The sequence below is a fragment of the Dreissena polymorpha genome, chromosome 2, assembly GCF_020536995.1.
Source record: "Dreissena polymorpha isolate Duluth1 chromosome 2, UMN_Dpol_1.0, whole genome shotgun sequence".
NCBI classification, from domain to species: Eukaryota; Metazoa; Mollusca; class Bivalvia; order Myida; family Dreissenidae; genus Dreissena; species Dreissena polymorpha.
Genome location: NC_068356.1, coordinates 130,989,430 through 131,009,601, shown reverse-complemented (window position 1 = coordinate 131,009,601; position 20,172 = coordinate 130,989,430). Strand labels below are relative to the sequence as shown.

The 20,172-nt window shown below is 33.9% G+C and overlaps 2 protein-coding genes across 5 annotated transcripts in view; both read right to left on the bottom strand.

Moving 5' to 3' along the window:
- Positions 1-20,172, bottom strand: part of LOC127869006 (ATP-binding cassette sub-family A member 2-like) — a 42,606-nt gene that overhangs the window by 10,734 nt on the left and 11,700 nt on the right. Inside the window, exons 15-18 of one of the 2 annotated variants that reach the window (XM_052411251.1) lie at positions 19,800-19,919; positions 18,544-18,627; positions 17,805-18,001; positions 16,111-16,125 (exon numbers count right to left, since the gene is read on the bottom strand). In XM_052411251.1, coding sequence (XP_052267211.1) covers positions 16,111-16,125; positions 17,805-18,001; positions 18,544-18,627; positions 19,800-19,919 — 416 coding nt within the window. The remainder of the gene's footprint in view (positions 1-16,110; positions 16,126-17,804; positions 18,002-18,543; positions 18,628-19,799; positions 19,920-20,172) is intronic. The other variant, XM_052411252.1, reaches the window with a different exon arrangement.
- Positions 1,835-13,522, bottom strand: LOC127869019 (sentrin-specific protease 1-like). 3 transcript variants are annotated; one of them, XR_008044367.1, is made up of 4 exons: positions 12,328-12,650; positions 4,420-4,568; positions 3,707-3,830; positions 1,835-2,013 (listed from the first exon to the last, which is right to left on the bottom strand). XR_008044367.1 is itself a non-coding variant. In XM_052411278.1 (4 exons), exons 2-4 carry the CDS (start codon positions 4,554-4,556, stop codon positions 1,939-1,941), a joined length of 336 nt encoding a protein of 111 aa, XP_052267238.1. In that variant the 5' UTR covers positions 4,557-4,568; positions 13,413-13,522; the 3' UTR covers positions 1,835-1,938. The 3 variants fall into 3 exon arrangements, 2 of the variants coding, with proteins under 2 accessions (XP_052267238.1, XP_052267241.1); XM_052411278.1 differs by lacking the exon at positions 12,328-12,650 and adding an exon at positions 13,413-13,522; XM_052411281.1 differs by lacking the exon at positions 12,328-12,650 and adding an exon at positions 13,259-13,370.

The window sequence follows — 20,172 nt, the reverse complement described above, 5'->3', positions numbered from 1 at the left end:
TTTTCGGACATCTTGCTTTCGGACGTTGAACCTAAACACATTGTTCACAACAAAGATATCAAAACAGTAGTTCTAACGCCATGCAAACATTTGAATTTTAAAACGATTTTGTTTTAAATGTTATATATATCGATGATGTACATGCATTACGTTGTAAAGAAATATGGTTATGCCTAATTTACAGTCCTGAGTGTTGCAGTTTTTTAATACAAAGATACAACATTGATTTAAGAAAATATTTTCAGATTATAATATATATATATATATATATATATATATATATATATATATATATATATATATATATATATATATATATATATTATTTCAGCTTAAAAAAGAAAAAAGTTAAAAACTGATTATGAACCAAATTCAGTTCCAGAAATGTATAATCCCAATCGGTGTTTTTATCATTATTTTAGTTAACTCACATGTACACTCAATTCAGGAAAACTATTGTATTATATTTCACACAATCATAGTTACCACTTTCATCATTTATTTAATATGTCAATAAGCTTGATTGGTAATTGTCGGTTCAGCTCGGGTAATGCTTTAAAGTACCCTGTGTACTCTTAAGTAAACTTTAATGTACCCCGGGTACGCTAAATATACTTAAACATACCGTTGGTCTGTCTATCAGTGCAGTCACTCACAAACTTTTCAGTGCTTTATCTCAGAAACTCAATATAAGTTTTCAACATGAAACTTTATGGGTGTATAAATATAGCTGAGGAGAGGTGCCATGCACAAGAACATAACCCGTCACTTTCTGATATAAGAGTTATTGCGCTTTGTTGTTTTTGTATGATGTAACTAGGGCTATATCTCAGATACTATATAAGATTTTAACATGAAACTTAATGGGTGTATAATTATCAATGCACGAGAACCATAACCGTATACTTTCTTACATAACGGTTATTGCCCTTACTAATTATTGTTATTTTATGATGTAACTTTTCAGGGCTATATCTCATTTATAGAACCATGCATAAGAACCACAACCCTTCACTTTCTTAAATAAGAGTTATTGCCCTTTGTTGTTTTTGTATGATGTAACTTTTCAGGGCTTTATCTCAGAAACTATAAATACAAGATTAAAACATGAAATTTTATGGGTGTATAATTGTCAATGAGAATAAGTGCCATGCACAAGAAACATAACCCTAGTACATATGTACATGTCTGATGTTACTTTACAGGACTCTATCACAGATACAATACACGAGTTAAAGATGAAATTTAATGGATGTTAAGATATCAATGAGGAGAGGTGTCATGCACAAAATCTATAACTCTACACTTTCTTAAATAAGAGTTATTGCCAATTGTTTTTTTATGTTGTTGCTTTTAAATAAGTGAGATAAGGGTACAACCCTTCAAATAAACTTTTCTGTTAGTTCTGCACCCATCAATAATCAAAATTTATTTGGCGGGGGATATCAATTTAACGAATTTGCTTATTATTAGTCTAAACGTTGAAATAGACTTAATATTTTAAGTAGCAATGAGAATATAAGACACAACAGACTCTTCAGTCATCAGTATTATGTTAGCATATCTTTAGTCGGTTACTGAACTAGGGCAAATAAAGTTGAAGTTTATCAGGTGGTCTAAAAGTCCTCACCGCCTAGCAGATAAGTCTACAAAGTATTTTAAAACCGGTTCGTGAACATGAAATGATAAAACATTTACGCCATTGGGATTATTTATTTTAAGTCAATATGTTTTTGGCACAGAAGGATTTTATTAATATTTTGTTGAGTTCTCAGATTAATCGAGCCCGAAGCACTTCCTGCTACAAAAACTTATTTTCGAGAAACAACACATATTGATAATTTCCATTTTAATGTCGTGCGGGTCTTTACAGTGAAGTGATCGAGTCGCACAGATATGTTTGCCGCACTCCATGAATCAGAAGTCTGCGTCTCAGGACTAGTCTCGATAAACTGAATCATGGGCCTGTCGCAACATTGTGGGATGCTTTTTCATGACCAAACATTTGGCAGTCTGGAAATAAAGTAAAAGTCATTCATACTTAACTTAAACAACAACATTTGTTTGCAATAAGAAAAGCATATATTCACTAGATTAAGTGTTCACAAAAAATACTATTTCTGAAAATAAAATTGCAAGAACGATAGTTTGACAGTGAAAAGTATTCATGTTTTATGCATCATAAATATACAATCACATTAAGACACTGAAAAACAACTTTTCATACAAAATTATATAATGGAGCAAAGAGAATGCTTTTTTTCATTATATGACACATTCATAAATTTAAATATGAGTAATCTTCTTGTTTAACCTTTTTTCAGGGTTATTTGACAAAAGTGGGACTCTATAACACAGTTTGATCCTCAGGTTATGATATTACATATGAAATATCATGTCCTTTATAAATTAAAAGAAAATGCAAGGCTCTAAAAACCAATGCACCAACAGAAAGGTACGATGATTATATTCTACATTCTCCCATTATTTTGTTGAATAAAAGTTAATGCAGATCTTTACTAAGCAAACTAGAGCTTTGTCACAGACGTGACAAATACCCCCACGTGCCGCATTGACACAGACTATTTTGCATGCCGTCTTCACAAAACAAGAGAATCAAATTTATGGCGATTTTTAAGAATGATAATGCCATTATCATTTATGGCAATTTCCACCTTTGAACTCTTGAATTCTTTAGCATGACATGCAGTCCAAATTTATGGCCATTTTTTTACTTTTGAACTCCAAGTGTGACCTAGACCTTGGAGTTATCCACATAATTCTTTTGCATGACACATCGTCCAATGACTGTGAACAAATGTACCATGTATTTTTAAAATCTCACAATAAATGACATAGTTATGGCCCGGACAAGATCATTTATGGCCAATTTTGACCTTTGAACTCACAGTGTGACCTTGACGTTGCAGATATAGACGTAATTCTTTTGCGCGACACACCATCCAATAATGGTGAACAAATGTGCCAAATGATTTTAAAATCTCACAATGAACAACATAGTTATGGCCTGGACAAGCTCATTTATGGCCTTTTTTTACCTTTGAACTCAAAGTGTGACCTTGAACTTGGAGTTATCGACGTAATTCTTTTGCGCGACACACCGTCCAATGATGGTGAACAAATGTGCCAAATGATTTTAAAATCTCACAATGAATGACATAGTTATTGCCCAGACAAGCTCATTTATGGCCATTTTTAATCTTTGAACTGAAAGAGTGACCTTGACCTTCGAGATATTGAAGTAATTCTTTCGCGCGACACACCGTCCCATGATGGTGAACAAATTTGCCAAATGATTTTAAAATCTCACAATAAATGATAAAGTTATGGCCCGGACAAGCATTTGACCCTTGAACTCCAAGTGTGACCTTGATCTTGGAGATATCGACATACTTTTTTCACGCAACACACCGTCCCATGATGGTGAAAAAATGTACAAAGTTATTTTAAAATCTAACGGTAAATGACATAGTTATGGTCCGAACAAACTTTCGGTTTAAAACACACTAAGTGACCCCGTGACCTAGTTTTTTACCCAGCATGACCCATATTCAAACTTGGCTTAAACATCATCAAGATACAACTTGTGACCATGTTTGGTGAAGATCGGATGAAATTTCAGGACAGACCGACCGACAGTACGACAAAGTGACTCCTATATAGAAATATAAAGCTAATTTATTACCATCAATGCAAACACTCCACAGCTGTTTCCATGGCGCTGTTTGTTGCAAGGTGGCGCTTTGAACTCTGAACTGAATTTTTCCAAGCCACCTTTCACAATTTGCGCTCGTTGACACATGAACTGGCTGCAACAAATATTGTGTTGGTAAAAATCAACAAAAATCATGTGCCTATATACTTAAGCGGTACTTTATCTATACCAAATTGCTTTGGTAATCAGTTTTCAAACATATATATATATGTGAAGCTATTAACACATTATTTGAAACACATAAGTGTGAGAGATAGGACACAATAATAAATAAGAATGAACTAAGAAAGCAAGCTTAAATTTATATATAGCCTATCATTTTTAAAGTGTTGGTGGTCATTACAAGTTAATATTTAAGATAAAGATCCAAATATAGAAAACAAATAAGATTTCCAAAGTTTTTTGAATATCTTGTTTTAGGTATATTGCCTGAGGAATGATAACTGGAACTGGCCAAAAAAGCTCCCTTAATGTGACCTTTGATCTCTTGTTAACGCATGCGCTGCAGCTTCTCTACATGGAGAACATATGTGGTAAGCTATATTAAAAATGGCATATTCAATTATCGAATCACAGTTTGGATAAGCTCAGAGACACACATAAAATGCACAAACACCAACTGCTACTGTGACTGCTATATCAAGCAGGTAAGACAAAAAATGAATTACAGCTTTGAACCTTACCAGAACAAATCGAACAAGGCCTTGTTGTTACCACCCAACGAGTCATAAATGAATACAGTCCTGGACATAACACTTGCAACCAGCAAAACCCAGTGATTGTTGCCTTTACATTGTGGCAGCATAAGTAGATCATACATATTGAAGTCCACCTACAATTATAAATTATAATGTACCTTAAACAATGTATACATTACTAAACAGTGAGAAATTTGCTCAAATTACTTCAAAGAAGTATAGTGGCATGCTAGAATCAAGTACAGTTTAAGTTAACAATAAAACAAAAGATTGTCAGACAATATGGTACTCCTGGAACAACTTTGTAGAGGTCATTTGCAAAGAACATGTAGAATTTATGAAGAACCACCACTTTTACATAAAAATTCATTTTATGAAAAAACGAAGACTTTGGCATTCATATCTCACAGACATATCAAGTCATTACCACTGCCACCTTCATCAACATAATTATTGGACACATAGAGAACTACTATATCTCACTACATACAAAATGTGGTAGCCCTAGATCCTAGAGTTAAGGACAAGAATATTTTAAAAGTTTTCACAAAATAAGCAAGCAAGAAGTGTATATAATGTTCAATTTTGTGACCCGCGGGTAAGGGGCAAATTTGACCCAAAGGGCATAATTTGAACAAAAGATGTTAACCAAATGTTTTGAATTTATTTTATAAATGTACATGTCTTTTGCACTTAATAAAATCCCATTAAAACATGTTATCAATATTTTGTGTGTTTTGTCAACATGCAGTATGTTCTTAAGCAAAATATAAATACAAAATCAGAAGTGTTCTAAAACAAGGGCTGTTTGTAAAACATGCATGCCCCCCATATGGGCTGTCCGTTGTAGTGGCAGCCATTGTGTGATACGTTTTTTGTCACTGTGACCTTGACCTTTGACATAGTGACCTGAAAATCAATAGGGGTCATCTGTGAGTCACGATCAATGTACCTATGAAGTGTCATGATCCTAGGCAAAAGCGTTCTTGACTTATCATCCGAAAATCATTTTACTATTTGGGGTCACCGTGACCTTGACCTTTGACCTAGTGACCTCAAAATCAATAGAGGTCATCTGCGAGTCATGATCAATCTACCCATGAAGTTTCATGATCCTAGGCATATGCATTCTTGAGTTATCATCCGGAAACCATTTTACTATTTCGGGTCACTGCGACCTTGACCTTTGACCTAGTGACCTTAAAATCAATAGGGGTCATCTGCGAGTCATGATCAATCTACCCATGAAGTTTCATGATCCTAGGCATATGCATTCTTGAGTTATCATCCGGAAACCATTTTACTATTTCGGGTCACCGTGACCTTGACCTTTGACCTAGTGACCTCAAAATCAATAGGGGTCATCTGCGAGTCATGATCAATGTACCTATGAAGTTTCATGATCCTAGGCCCAAGCGTTCTTGAGTTATCGTCTGACACCACCTGGTGGACGGACCGACCGACAGACCGACATACCGACAGACCGACATGAGCAAAGCAATATACCCCCTCTTCTTCGAAGGGGGGCATAAAAATTATGGAAACAAGATGCGTTTGTGAAACACAATGTCCCCCTATATGACGTTTGACTTTGAAGGATGACCTTGACCTTGTGAAGGATGACCTTGACCTTTCACCACTCAAAATGTGCAGCTCCATGAGATACACATGCATGTCAAATATCAAGTTGCTATATTCAATATTGCAAAAGTATTCATAAAATAAGCTTTTTGGGCCACATATATTTGACCTCTGACCTTGAAGGATGACCTTGACCTTTCACCACTCAAAATGTGCAGCTCCATGAGATGCACATGCATGCCAAATATCAAGTTGCTATCTTCAATATTGCAAAAGTATTTATAAAATAAGCGATTTGGGCCACATATATTTGACCTCTGACCTTGAAGGATGACCTTGACCTTTCACCACTCAAAATGTGCAGCTCCATGAGATACACGTGCATGCCAAATATCAAGTTGCTATCTTCAATATTGCAAAAGTATTCATAAAATGAGCGATTTTGGCCATATATATTTGACCTCTGACCTTGAAGGATGACCTTGACCTTGACCTTTCACCACTCAAAATGTGCAGCTTCATGAGATACACATGCATGCCAAATATGAAGTTGCTATCTTCAATATAGCAAAAGTTATTGCAAAATGTTAAAGTTGGCGCAAACAGACAGACCAACAGACAGACCAACAGACCAACAGACAGGGCAAAAACAATATGTCCCCCACTACCATAGTGGGGGACATAAAAATTGAAATGTTCATGTTTTTTAACACATATTTTTCAAAACTATACCCCTAAAAGTTTTTTTTCCTGGCCTCAAAGCTGTGTATCTTAAATTAAAAACTCAGGTTTATCAAAATATAGGATGGCCTTCAAATATATGTGAAGTTTCTTTTTTATTATATGAGAAAATCTGCAAAAACTAGCTTTTGCCAAAACTGTATACAATTTTCAAACATTTGTACACTTAATTGGGACACTTACATGACTTTTGTATACAAGTTAAATAAGCAAACCATTCAACATATATAAATACTTTTTAAATTTTTATTACATTTGACTATACAAATTAATGTTTCCCCAAATAATGTTCTGTGCTAGAAGGTCCGTTTGATGATTTAAGGTTGATGTTTAGAGATTTAAGGTTATTTGTACTTGACAACTTTAGTTTTCATTTATTCTAAAAAATACCCAAACAGTCAGTAATATAGAATACAAATTAAATTGACATAAAAAATTCTGATAAAATTATAAGATAAGTTACAGGGAACTTGAATTGTTTGCTGAAAGGATCTAGCATGATTTTAGGCCAAACCTGGGACATTTTCAAAATGGATGAAAATCTGAAGAAAAATAGAATAACTTTTAAATGTATTTTATTTAAGGTATTTTTGTGGCCCTTAGTATGTTTATAACCGATGGGATATCAGAGGCATAAGGAATCTCCATAATTATGCAGTGTGTCATAGATCTGTATTTCCCATAAAAAAACACATATATTTCACAAATTGTAGATACATTTGACCTGGTTTTCAATATATTTCCCATAGTTGTATATATTTGACTTTGGTTTCATAATTTATCTTGTTCTATATAATAAAGATCTATTTGACATTGCTCTCTATATGCTGGAGATCTATATGCTGGGCACTGTTCTCTATACAAATGGATAGCATACCTTGTTCTCTAAATATCAAATGATGTTCTCTTAATACATATTAAACATTGTTCTCTATGGCATTGACCTTGATCTTTAAATATAAGACATTATGCCTCTTCTATATGTTGGAATTTGATATCTATATATAAGACATTGCTCTCTATACTTGAAGTTGATCTAATATTGTGTTCTTTATATATTGGGCGCTTTTCTATAAATATTGAACATGGTTCTGTATACAAAATACATGTTTATATTTTTTTATAATATTTGACCTCGTTTTCTATATAAATATGTGTCTTGTTCTAATAAAACTGGGCTAAATTCATGTGCGTAAAGTGTCGTCCCAGATTAGCCTGTGCAGTCCGCACCGGCTTATCAGGGACGACACTTTCTGTTTAAACTTGATTTTCGGTAAGAAGGGACTTCCTTCAAACTAAAAATACCATAAAAGCGGAAAGTCTCGTCCTTGATATGCCTGTGCAGTCTGCACAGGCTAATCAGGGACGAGACTTTCCGCACATGAATTAAGCCCAGTTTTCTCAGAACAAGACACATATAATTCACTGTTCTATATTTAGACCTTGCCCTCTATATATTAAACATTATATTCTCTATATATTGGACCTTGTTCTTTATAAATTAGACCTTGTTCTTTTTTATACTTTATACATTAAACACGATGTCCTCTTACTTGACCTTCCTCTGTAATACAATATATCCTCTATATATTTTGGTAATGTGTCATTAAAAATGAATGAAATAATAATAAGTGCTGTACCATTGTTTATCAAAGGTTTTAACATGGTTTTTAGTTTAGATGTGTAGGAATTGTACCACAAGGGTGACAGTCTGCATGGTTTAATTATAAGTGTCTGAATGACTTGGTCATCCATCATATTTGACATTTGACCATGTTCAACTTTTATTTTGGCTTTTTTTCAGTTGCTTTTGAATGCTTTATTAAATCGAAATTTAATCATTAATTCTGCTATAATGTAAGTTTGTTTTCACTTTCTGGAGGTTTATAAGAAAAACATTCATTTTATGTCCCAAGTGTACATGTACAACATTTAATAACCAACTTCAGGCTAACATTGAAGATTATTGGAGAAACAGTTTGATTAAAATTGACATTAATTTGAGAAGAGGAAATGTATTTTTGTAATAATGTTATGGTAAAGTCAAATATACTTCCCACACATTATCATTTATATGCTTATATTTTTCTTCTGAAGACAAAATATGGAGACATACCCATATAGTAAGAGTAGTTCACCCCCAGAGTGAAGAAACCACCTTTTTCTCTTGGAGATTACACCCTTCTGTGTACTTCTTTCCAGAAAATTAGTGCCTTTGTTTATTTTTTAAAAGCTATAACCTGTCCATCAAACATGATAAAAATTTCGTACACTTGGGACAATACGATATTTGTCTTGCAAAAAAAGTTCACAAGGTTTTGGCATCAAATTTTCAGTACATCTAGTGATAAGCATTAATGGTTTGAAGAAAATGATGTAAAACCTTGAAAATTCTATCTTATGAAAAATTTAAAATAACTTTCTTGCAAAATGTACACTTGGGACAGGGACAAATTCTGACCACATTTAGTATTCAGCTGTTCAAAATTTACATGAACAAATAATTGTATAAATACCTGTACAAATGTGTAGAAAAAACATGTGACAGGTTAAAAGGACACTTTTTGCCTATAAATATTGAAGCACTTTATGATGCCACCTCTTAATATACGTGAAGAGAGTTGAAAATTGTGGCACAAAATTGACAAGAACATCATTGCTTTGAACACTTGCTACAAGAGATATCAACCTAAGTTATAAGAAGCATTGTTTTATTTTTCTTAAAGCATATGCATTTTTATATTCATTAAATGATGGCAATACCTTATATTTCTGAAAGTTTTATTGAAGTATAGAATTGAAAATTGCCTTTAACATAAAATGTCACGCAAAACCAGTACACTTGGGGCAATTTTAAGGATATTTTTCAATATATTTTGTTAATGAAGCAAGTTATTGAGAAGAATTTTCACATTTAAGTTAATCACATGGAAACACTTCTGTAAGATAGAAAAAGAACTCAAACATGCTTAATGGTAAGAAAATAAATGCATGTTTTATTTAGGCTTCATTATTTTTTAAATCACCCATAGGATATGATGCGGCATTTGTCTTTACGGAATATAAAAAAATCAATCATTTTTACCCGGAAGTTGGCGCTGTAATAAATTTGCTATTCTTTGTGTTCTTTTACCAAGCTTGATTAGGAATTTTTGAAAACGCGCCATGGAGATTTTCTTTCACCATTAAAAATAATAGTTCACGGATTCAAACCAAATAAGTCAAATATGTTAATAATTGATCGTCAAAGTGAAATTTAAATTCAACATTGTATATGATTGATGTTTAAGATAACTATTTATCAAATGGAATTGTATTCTAAGGTGTTTGCATTTGCATTTGAGCATATTTTTGCAGATTTAAAGCATATTTTCTTGGCATTCTGAGAATGTTATATGCTATAAAGACTTTAAGTGAATTCTGAATATTGGGGTTAAAAATTATGCTATTAATAGAAGAAAAATACATTAAAATTTAAGAATTAATCTGTGCTTTGACATTCTATATGCTAACAAGGGACAAAATTGTCACAAAACCAGGTTTTCATTGTGAAAAAAAATCTGATAAAGGGAGAAAACTCAAACTGAACTTTTGAAATGAACAAACAAAATTAACCCCCTTTGTAAGTTTGTTTTTTAAAAAAATCTATTTTTAGTCGTGGCAACCTTGACATTGGAGATATTGATGTGATTCTTTCGTGCGACACACCGTCCCATGATGGTGAACAAATGTGCCAAATGATTTTAAAATCTCACAATGAATGACATAGTTATGGCCAGGACAAGCTCATTTATGGCCATTTTTGACCTTTGAACTCAAAGTGTGGCCTTGACCTTGGAGATATCGACGCAATTATTTCGCGCGACACACCGTCCAATGATGGTGAACAAATGTGCCAAATGATTTTAAAATCTGACAATGTGTGACATAGTTATGGCCTGGACAAGCTTGTTCCGCCCGCCCGCCAGCCTGCCAGCCAGCCCGCCCGCATTCACCAATCTAATAACCAGTTTTTTCCTTCGGAAAACCTGGTTAATAACAGAAATATGCTATTATCAGGTATGCTAATAAGTGGAATCCAGAAAGTATCCTTCAGTCTGACAGAATTTTGTAGCCTGTCAGACCAAACATCTGACAGATTATTTTACATTTTGCGGTGTCTGACTTGGCTTCTCACTTTTGAGTCCATGATGCTAAATGTTTAAGATTCAACACTAGTTTCCTCAACCTCACGACACCAGAGCTCCTGTGATACAAATATACTTAAGTGGTATAAAGAGATATTTTTTTCCCTGCAAATTGCGTTTAGTTCCTCACTTCTGGTTAAAAACAAACCTGTTACCCTCCGATTGACTGTCAATTTAAACAGCAAACTCCAATACATATTCCTGTTTATATTCTTGTATGAAAATGTCCACAACATATGGGCGTAGTTATATGGGGACTGAATATTCAAATACATGTAGGTTAAGAAGTACAGTAAATGACATGACAAAATGCTGTTAGGACATATCATCATCCTTAAAGTAACATTACTATTCAAAATCAACGAAAATTTCGTACAATTGTTCGTAAAATAAACTTAATCAATTAAAAATCAGTGTTCCTCATGGCAATTGCCGAAATTTCAACGTCAGATGTGGTCTGGTAAAATAGATGATTGTAGATACAAAATGCTCGTTTTTATTATTGTTTTGCATATCTATTCATACGACACATGAACACATAAATGGTGTTCGTGTGTCGTATGAATAGATATATTTCGCGGGAATTAATTGTGGCCACAAATAAATAAAAACGAGCATTTTGTATCTACAAAAATCTATGTAATCATACCACATCTAGCGTTGAAATTTTGGCTATTGCTATATGGAACACTGATTGTTCAGGTGTTGCCTTTATTTTACAAAATACTTAACGAAATTTTCGTTGATTTTGAGCGCTATAGAGACTTTAATTCTAAACCAGCTATACATGACATTATTCTTAAGAGGGGCATTTCAGAATAAAGATAAAAAGATACAAACGCTTCGCAGTGGAAAAATTATTTCCTGCAAATATTTTTTATCGAAATTATTGCTGTCAAGACATGTTGTACAATAGCATGCCATGGTTAAAATGAGTGTGTAATACAATGCCTAAACTCTTTCTTCAAAGTTTGGGAAGTCTGCTTTAGGGACATTTAAATGGAAGGACAGATGAAAGGTAACTCATTATAGTGCCACCAATGTAATTATTATGCAATTTTTTCGCAGTTCAGAGCTGAAAATAACATCCCAGAACTTAATTATGCACTGCCAAGTTATTCAATAAATAGTAAATTGTAAACATTTCAATTATGAAAAATTAAACAACATGTAATTCAGACACAACTCACATTTTACCTGTTGTTAGCTTTGAACAAGCTAATTGGCCTCGGTGAAAAATAATTTACATTGAAATTGAGAAAAGTCCTCGAGAACTCAGTGCCCCAGATAATTATTTGGGAAATAGGGTTTTCAACCATTGATTTTGAAAAATAGGGCGATTCCATTCTTCATATAGAGTGAAATGAGTAATAAAAATGCATACCTTAAAATAATTGCTTATTTACTTCCGTTGACGCTGCACACTTGTATTGATTCAATAGAACTGTAAACTATCATCATAAATTTTAATAAACTGATGTTTCGTAATATCTTTAATCCTTGAAACTGTCCATGATATAAACTTTAAAAAATGTTGACAATTTCTAACCAATGACATGCCTTTTTATACTTTTGACAGGTTTGTTAAGTCACAGACTTTCCATCATGTTTTTTGGATGTCAACTCAACTGCTGTATACACAGTTTCTAACAAAATCGATAACACGAATGATTCGGCACTTATTGGCTCTTGCTTTCTTAATTCGAAAAAGTTTGCGATCGGCTGATATTTTGGGCGTAACAATCTCGGACGTCTTTCGACCTCTCTCTGCTATTTTTATTTCGCATCGTATAAATAGAAACTGAAAGTACAGACGCTTTACAAAAACATGCACAATGAGCGACGAATTAGGTCAGATTGAAAACGCATAGCGTTTGAATAACTATGACCGTTTGCTGGGCTTGCTGAATGTAAGCGTCACCGCGTTACAATAATAATTCCAAAGAGAAAATACCTTAAATGAGCAAAGCATTTTTAATCGAAGTTTTGTATCGTTAATTTGACGAATTTGCGTAAAAGTCAAATTCATTTCGTTTTCAATACTCATGATATTGTATTTCTTTGCATTTTTAAACATTTTAATAGGGTGAAAGACGCAGATACGCAGCTTATCTGGGGCACTGAGAACTGGTTAACAGACATGATATTTTGCCTTTTGGGATAATTGTAAAAGTTAGAACAGCAGATGTATGGGGAGAACGAGAAACGTAAACAATGTTAACCAGAAAGGCACAATCACAGGCAATCGGCACCTGTGTCGGAAGCAATTATTAAGAATCATTAAGAAAGTAAATCGATAGAAACAGAGAACCTACACTTGCGCACCCTTTGAGCCATTCTAATCAGTCATCGTCGTGATTTTCGCAAAAGTTTTAACAGCCGTTAGACATTTATGATCGATTTTCTTATTAAGCGAATGGCAACAATTTTTTGATCGACTAGTTTGCAGCCAAAATATAAAGCACTTACCGCGTGTCAATGTTAAAATTTAAACAGGTCGTCACATAAACTTGCACAAGATGTGAAAAAGGCACCATCATGGCGGCAGCCATTTTTTCCAAACAAACCAGTTTCGCAAGGGAAACGGCAAATATAACAAGAGTTCTGATTGGCTAATGCCATAATCTAAAAATAAATGCTGGTCGAGCAGGATTTTCTGCTCGAGCAGAAAAATTGCTGGTCGAGCAGTAAATTTGCTGCTCGAGCAGCATTTTGCTGGTCGAGCAGCATTTAAATGCTGCTCGAGCAGCATTTTTTTCTGCTCGAGCAGAAGTTAAAGTTTCGACCCCTTTGGTATCCCATATAGATCTACCCTAATTACATTCTTATCTCGAGTAGGTGTGAAAACCATTCACTGTCTCTAAACCGGTCAGGACCAGTTTATTGCGTGTCATCCGACTAGTATCAGAGTATGACCCCAAGCAGCGAAAATTCGCGCGGTTGTGTATTAGTCATGCGTGAATAACCCCGTGTCTATATCCATCGATAATTTCACTGGCTAGCACACTAATCGGTCCGTTATGTGTAAAATCGTTGACAGTTACTTCGGAGATGAAAACTTCAATGTTCATAATCCTCGTGGAAAGTGTGCATTTCATGCATGTTACAGTAAACTTTCATATAAACAAAGAAGAAAATCGGATATTCTGCAATAATTCATAATTATTGTGGGCGGACCTTATACACTGAAAACACGCGCTGTAACTAAACAAAACATGCCGATACATTTTCCACCAGCGTAATAATCCGGCAATAAATAAATGAAAGTTGCGGATCTGATTGGCAGAACAGCCGAAAGTTATTTTTATGGGCGGAAATTCACACAAAATAGTACACAAGAAAAATAATATACATTGTATAAATCTTTTGTAAAAATCGTGTTAGAATCAAAATAATTCGTGTACTTAATTGTTTGTTGTTGAATAACTCACGACCGGAAGTTTAGATGCGTGGTTTCAAATCACTCGTGCTTCGCACTCGTGATTTAATCCCTACGCATCTTAACTATCGGCCGTGGTTTTTTTTGACAATAAACTATAACGTACACGAATTATTTCTCAACTATTTTTTTGTTGTTGCCAGTATCCAACCTACGCACAGACATTTGTTAGGTTCAGTGCATGTATGTAAGCTATTATTGAGTCGACAACGATTTAAAACATCGGTATAGACTTACACAGATAAATAATAGATATTGACAACGATGAAAAAAAGTCAGATACAACAGCACACGAAACAACAATAAAAGAGAAAAAAATATCATAAAATCAATTGAAAAAACTCGTATGTTCCGTTAAAAAAAGATGCCAAAGGCAATTAAACTTGTACATTTATTATACCACCTTCATGAATGGCAAAATCAATGGTATATATGTTCACGTAATTTGTCATGATTTCCGATATAAATTTTCGGACACTTTTTCCCCATTTAAATCCAGACCGATTGATGTTGCGGGAAAATATGATCCCTGCTTAATATCAAAGACAAACAACAGCTTTCACAATGTTAACACAGGTTCATCATCGTTTTATCGTTTTATTAAATGGTAATTTATTTTCTATAAAGGTTTGCAAAAATTTGTTTACTGTGTAACAAAATTAACTATATCCAACAGATCTTGCGAAAAACATAAATTTGGAAATGACTTTGGTATCAAAAACATAATACATTTAGTTTGATGATTGGAGTATTAAATAGGTGGGACAAATATTTGTTGTAAGTTAAAATGATGTAAAACCTGGTAGCCAAATTAAAAACATTAAGAGGATTTTTAAGAGACATTAAAATAAAAATACAGCAAACATACAAAAAGTAAATGTAATGCACAGTTTTGTGTGAGAAAATCACCAAAAGATGCCCATTCTAAGCCTCATGTCTTATTGCTACTGCACATAATTCAGTTTTTATATAGTTTTATATTGAGTCATTGACATACAAACAATATCACTTATTGGTTTTGCAAAAGCCAGCATTCCAGCATACAAATTCTGCACCTTGTTTAACCTAAAACATTCCATTTTGTGTGATACGAAGGTAAGTCTTGGAAAACATACTAATTTTACATACATACAATTGTATATGAGGGAACATATAATATGATCTGATGTAGTACGATTTATATCTACATCCACATTTGTGCAGTTTGAATATGCATGTATATATATGTAAGGGATATTCTATATATGAGCTATATATAGATTTATAAACTGCACAAACACAAATTAAAACTAGCATAAATACATATGCAAAACAATACATAAAAGACATTTCATACAGTGGATAAGCATCTAGTAACTGAAAAAAAACACAAAAAACTTTTGTTTTCAATTCAACTTTTTAGAAACATAAATGTTCAACCTTTATTTTCAAAATCATTTTAAAAATCAGGATATGGCATAACTTCTGTATGCCTTCAGCAAATTGTCTTAATGAAACACACCTTTAAGTTTCAGAAAAAACTTTCAAGAGGTAGAGAGACATAAACACATAACTGACAAACTAAGAATGAAAGGCATTTCTATAATCTATTACTAATGTTGGGATAACGATTAGTTACAACAAGCATTACTGATGAACTAGCAAATATGATGTTAACTACAAATTATAACAACTAAAATGAGCTTGAACAAAACAATTTAAGCAACATTTTTAAGCATGCAACTTTACCTCCTGAATCTTTTGCTGTAAAGAAACATTATTCTTACTGTATGTTAGAACTTATTGAAGCCTTTGTAAAAGCACTAATACCTTACAGTATTTCTGTTTGACTAACGTTATAAAAAAGCTTCAATTTCAAAGTGTTATTATAGTGAACTATGAACCAACAAGAGATGTGTTTGTAAGAAACACAATGCCCCCTATTGCGCTGCTTTGAAGCCATAAATTAGACCTATTACCTTGAAGAATGACCTTGACCTTTCACCACAAAAAATGTGCAGCTCCATGAGATACACATGCATGCCAAATATCAAGTTGCTATCTTCAATAATTAAAAAAGTTATGACTAAACTTTAACGAAGGTTAAAGTTTTAGGAAAGAAAATTACACTGATATTTGACCTTTGACCTTGAAGGATGACCTTGACCTTGACTTTTCACCACTCAAAATGTGCAGCTCCGTGAGATACACATGCATGCCAAATATGAAGTTGTTATCTTCAATAATGCAAAAGTTATCAAACTTTAACTAAGGTTTAAGTTTTGGGACACACACAATGAATAAATGAATGAATGAATGACAGACAGACAGGCCAAAAACAATATACCCCCGATCGAAAAAAACACTCTTTTTTATGGCACTGTGCAACAATGTTTAACTTTGTGCTCATTAACATTTAATATAATTGAATATTTTTAACAAAAATAAATTAAAGCTAAATAAAGCACTGAAATAAGAAACAGCCTGGTCTCATCTTTAAACTTAAACTTTAACCCAAGACTCGTCGTAATATGAATTATCTGATTAATAACATTTGAGACTTTTGTATACTTACATGTTTTATCATAGTTTAAAGATAGCAATTAAATGCTGATGAGTTAAAATAAGCAAACCAAAAGCATTTACAGTCACACAAGCCAAAGTTAGACAGCAAAATCTAAACAATTCTACAATCAGGTTTTTATTTTACTAAGAAAGTAACGCCGATAGTCGGCGTCTTCCCCTACCAGAATTGTTTCCCCACAAAATACAATTTCCCCTCCAAAAATATCATTTTTCACCAAAACATATTGTTGTTTAGCATTTATTTCAGTTTTAAACCAATTATTGATAATTTTGATTGCTTAATTATCCATCGCAATACTAGCTCATTTGTGGTGGTTGCTAAAACGCGTTAAAATAGAAATAAGCGTCTACGGAGTTAGATTAGAATGTGTAGTTTGCGGTTCTTGTTAATTTTTGCAAAGTCATGCGGACAATTTCGCACTTTATCGATGTCAATGTCGGTAGAAGAATCCTCAAACTAAACGTGCTTACATCTAAGTCGTTAAGGGCATGCTATATAAAGTAATGGATAAAGGGAAGTCACTCTAAATGTCATTTGTGTTTGTTAACGTTTTTTTAATGATTTTGACAGAAAACTTCTTTATTGTAATTTGGAAAAATTTCATCAAGATTTGATTGGGAATGGGGCCGTTTGTTTTTGCTTTGGAAATGCCTCAATTTTACGGAGACGCAGACAGTGTTGAAAACCCCCTGAAATCAGAGTAGATGAGTTATAGACATTGATTAAAACAGTTTTTATTTTTTTCCCAAATATGCTTCTTTCGCCCTCTATTTTCCCCTTTCACCCAGCATCAAGCGTCTTCCCCTTTGTCTAAAAAAAACCCCCTGACAATACATCAGCTGCAAATACAACATACCATCTTTTCTGCGCACAATCAAGTTCCAGATGGCTCGTCTGCTGCTGGAATCCACACCACTGGTCGGCTCATCAAGGATGACGGCCTTGGAGCCGCCGACAAACGCGAGGGCGATGCTCAGCCTGCGCTGCATGCCTCCAGACAGGTTCCTCACCAGGGTGTGCCGACAGTGGTACAGATCAACGTCCTTCAGTAACCTTAACAGACAGACATTATTTGACCTGCATTGTGCAAAGATGCCATATGTGGCCAGCGCATCTGTAGACCAGTCTGGCCAGAAGCTTCAATGTCATTGTAAAGTCTAGTAAGCTTTCATAGTACTTTTTATAATAGTCAAAAAGTTTAGGAACTAAAAATGTATACCTCAAACCATTAAAATAGCATAAACAAATTGATTGATAGTTACAAACAAGATAATGCATTCAATTAACCCATATGCCATTGTTGGAGGCCTTGTCAGTAATGTCATATAAATTAGTCCAAAAGAAGGTCAATGTCAAGGTTAAATTTAGTTCAAGTGATGCAGATATGTTCAAAGATATCATCCATTTAAGTATCTAAGCTTTAAAGCAAAAAGTTTGATGTCAGACGAAAAGTGTCTTTTTGATTTAACCTGGTACAGATTAACAGACTGACGGACAAAAACATGGATGGATGGAAAATTGGAGATGCAAATCCCTATATGCCGATTGGCTTCAGTAGAGGCTGAAGGGGGGAGGAGGAATAAACGTGTGCTTACTGTCGTATTTCTTCCTCTTTTGAGATGGCATTGTAAGAGTCCTTGATGGCGCTGTAGAACTCCATGTGCTCCTGGACTGTCATGCTGAAAGGGACGGCATATAAATAAGATCTTTGCTAAAACATGACTTATGACCTCCACACTGCTCTGTTCAAGGGCAAATAACTCAGGAATGAGTGGATCAATAAATAAATAAATACACTATTTTCATGTTTAAAATTGTAATTTGACCTCTTGAGAAATGTTGAAGTAGGTTGTTCCACAAAATAGTACATGTAACATTTTATCACATGTTATACCATGTTTCCCATTAAAAACAACCATTACATATTTTTTTTTATTACACATGTGTAATACAACATTTTAAGCGTTTTCATTGGCTTAGTTTTCATTTATTGACCAATCGCATTTTGTTATTTTGCTGAAATGACGCTGCGACGTCAAATGACTTCACGAAATGTAAACAACATTCAGGATTTATCATTATGTTTGCGTAAATATTTATTTAATTTTCTCATTTAAAAGCATGTGATAAAAAAGATCTGACACTCGTTGACATATCATACCATATTTTATTAAACTCGTCCAGGAAATTCGTTAGTAAGCTTGCCAAAGGCTCGCTTACTAACAAAATTTCTGAACTCATTTAATAAAATATGGTATGATATGACAACTCGTGCCAGATCCTATATTTATGCTGCTTGACCAACGGACACTCTCCATGATAGATGTCTCTCATACTTTGTAAGTGGGAATTTAATGACTGTGAGTTAAAATAAAAGATTCAAGGATAAACCCTTAGTCACTTAAAATTGTGCATGTATTTATGGTAATATAGTAAAGGCAGTATTTTTTATTTCTTGAAATGGACAGGTTTGGAAAAGAGACTAATATTTATGGACATGATATGAACTTTTAAGAACATGTTGCTGCCAGGGCTTATTTACATTATTTGTTTGCAAACAGAAGGCTATGTTAATTGAATTTTCTTTTATAGAACCAACATTTCGTCTCAGCCATTATTTGGTGGAGAGCTCGACTATCAATCTAGAGTTTGTGACACAAAAACATTTTTGGAGAATCGATCCAGAAATTTATCTTGGGTAATTCTCTCTCTTCTAGTCAGGCAATTGTCAGTAACTTGCGTAAATATGTAAAAATAAGTACTGGGAAACTCCCTTGCCTTCGAAAAATGTGAGTTCATTAACTAATCGCGGTCAGTGGAAATCCAACATAGCATGAAAGTTAACACTCACTATTCGTAGAGTGCATTCCCCTGTGAGCATAGACCAATGCTGCCTCTCATGTCACTGAGGGGCCTGTTGAGCAGACGGACACTTCCACTAGAGGGCTCCAGCATACCCGTCAACATGTTCCTGAAGTAGAACACAATTTAAAAAGTTATGTTTTGGAAAAAACTGGGTTTCATGCACGTGCGTTAAGTGTCATCCCTGATCAGACTATGCAGTATGCACAGGCTAATCATGGACGACACTTTCCACCTGAACAAAAATGCCATAAAAGCGAAAAAAATGTCATCCCTGATTAGCCTGTGCAAACTGCACAGGTTAATCTGGGATGAAACATAATGCACATGCGTTTTTCCTAAACAAGGCTCATATCATGAAT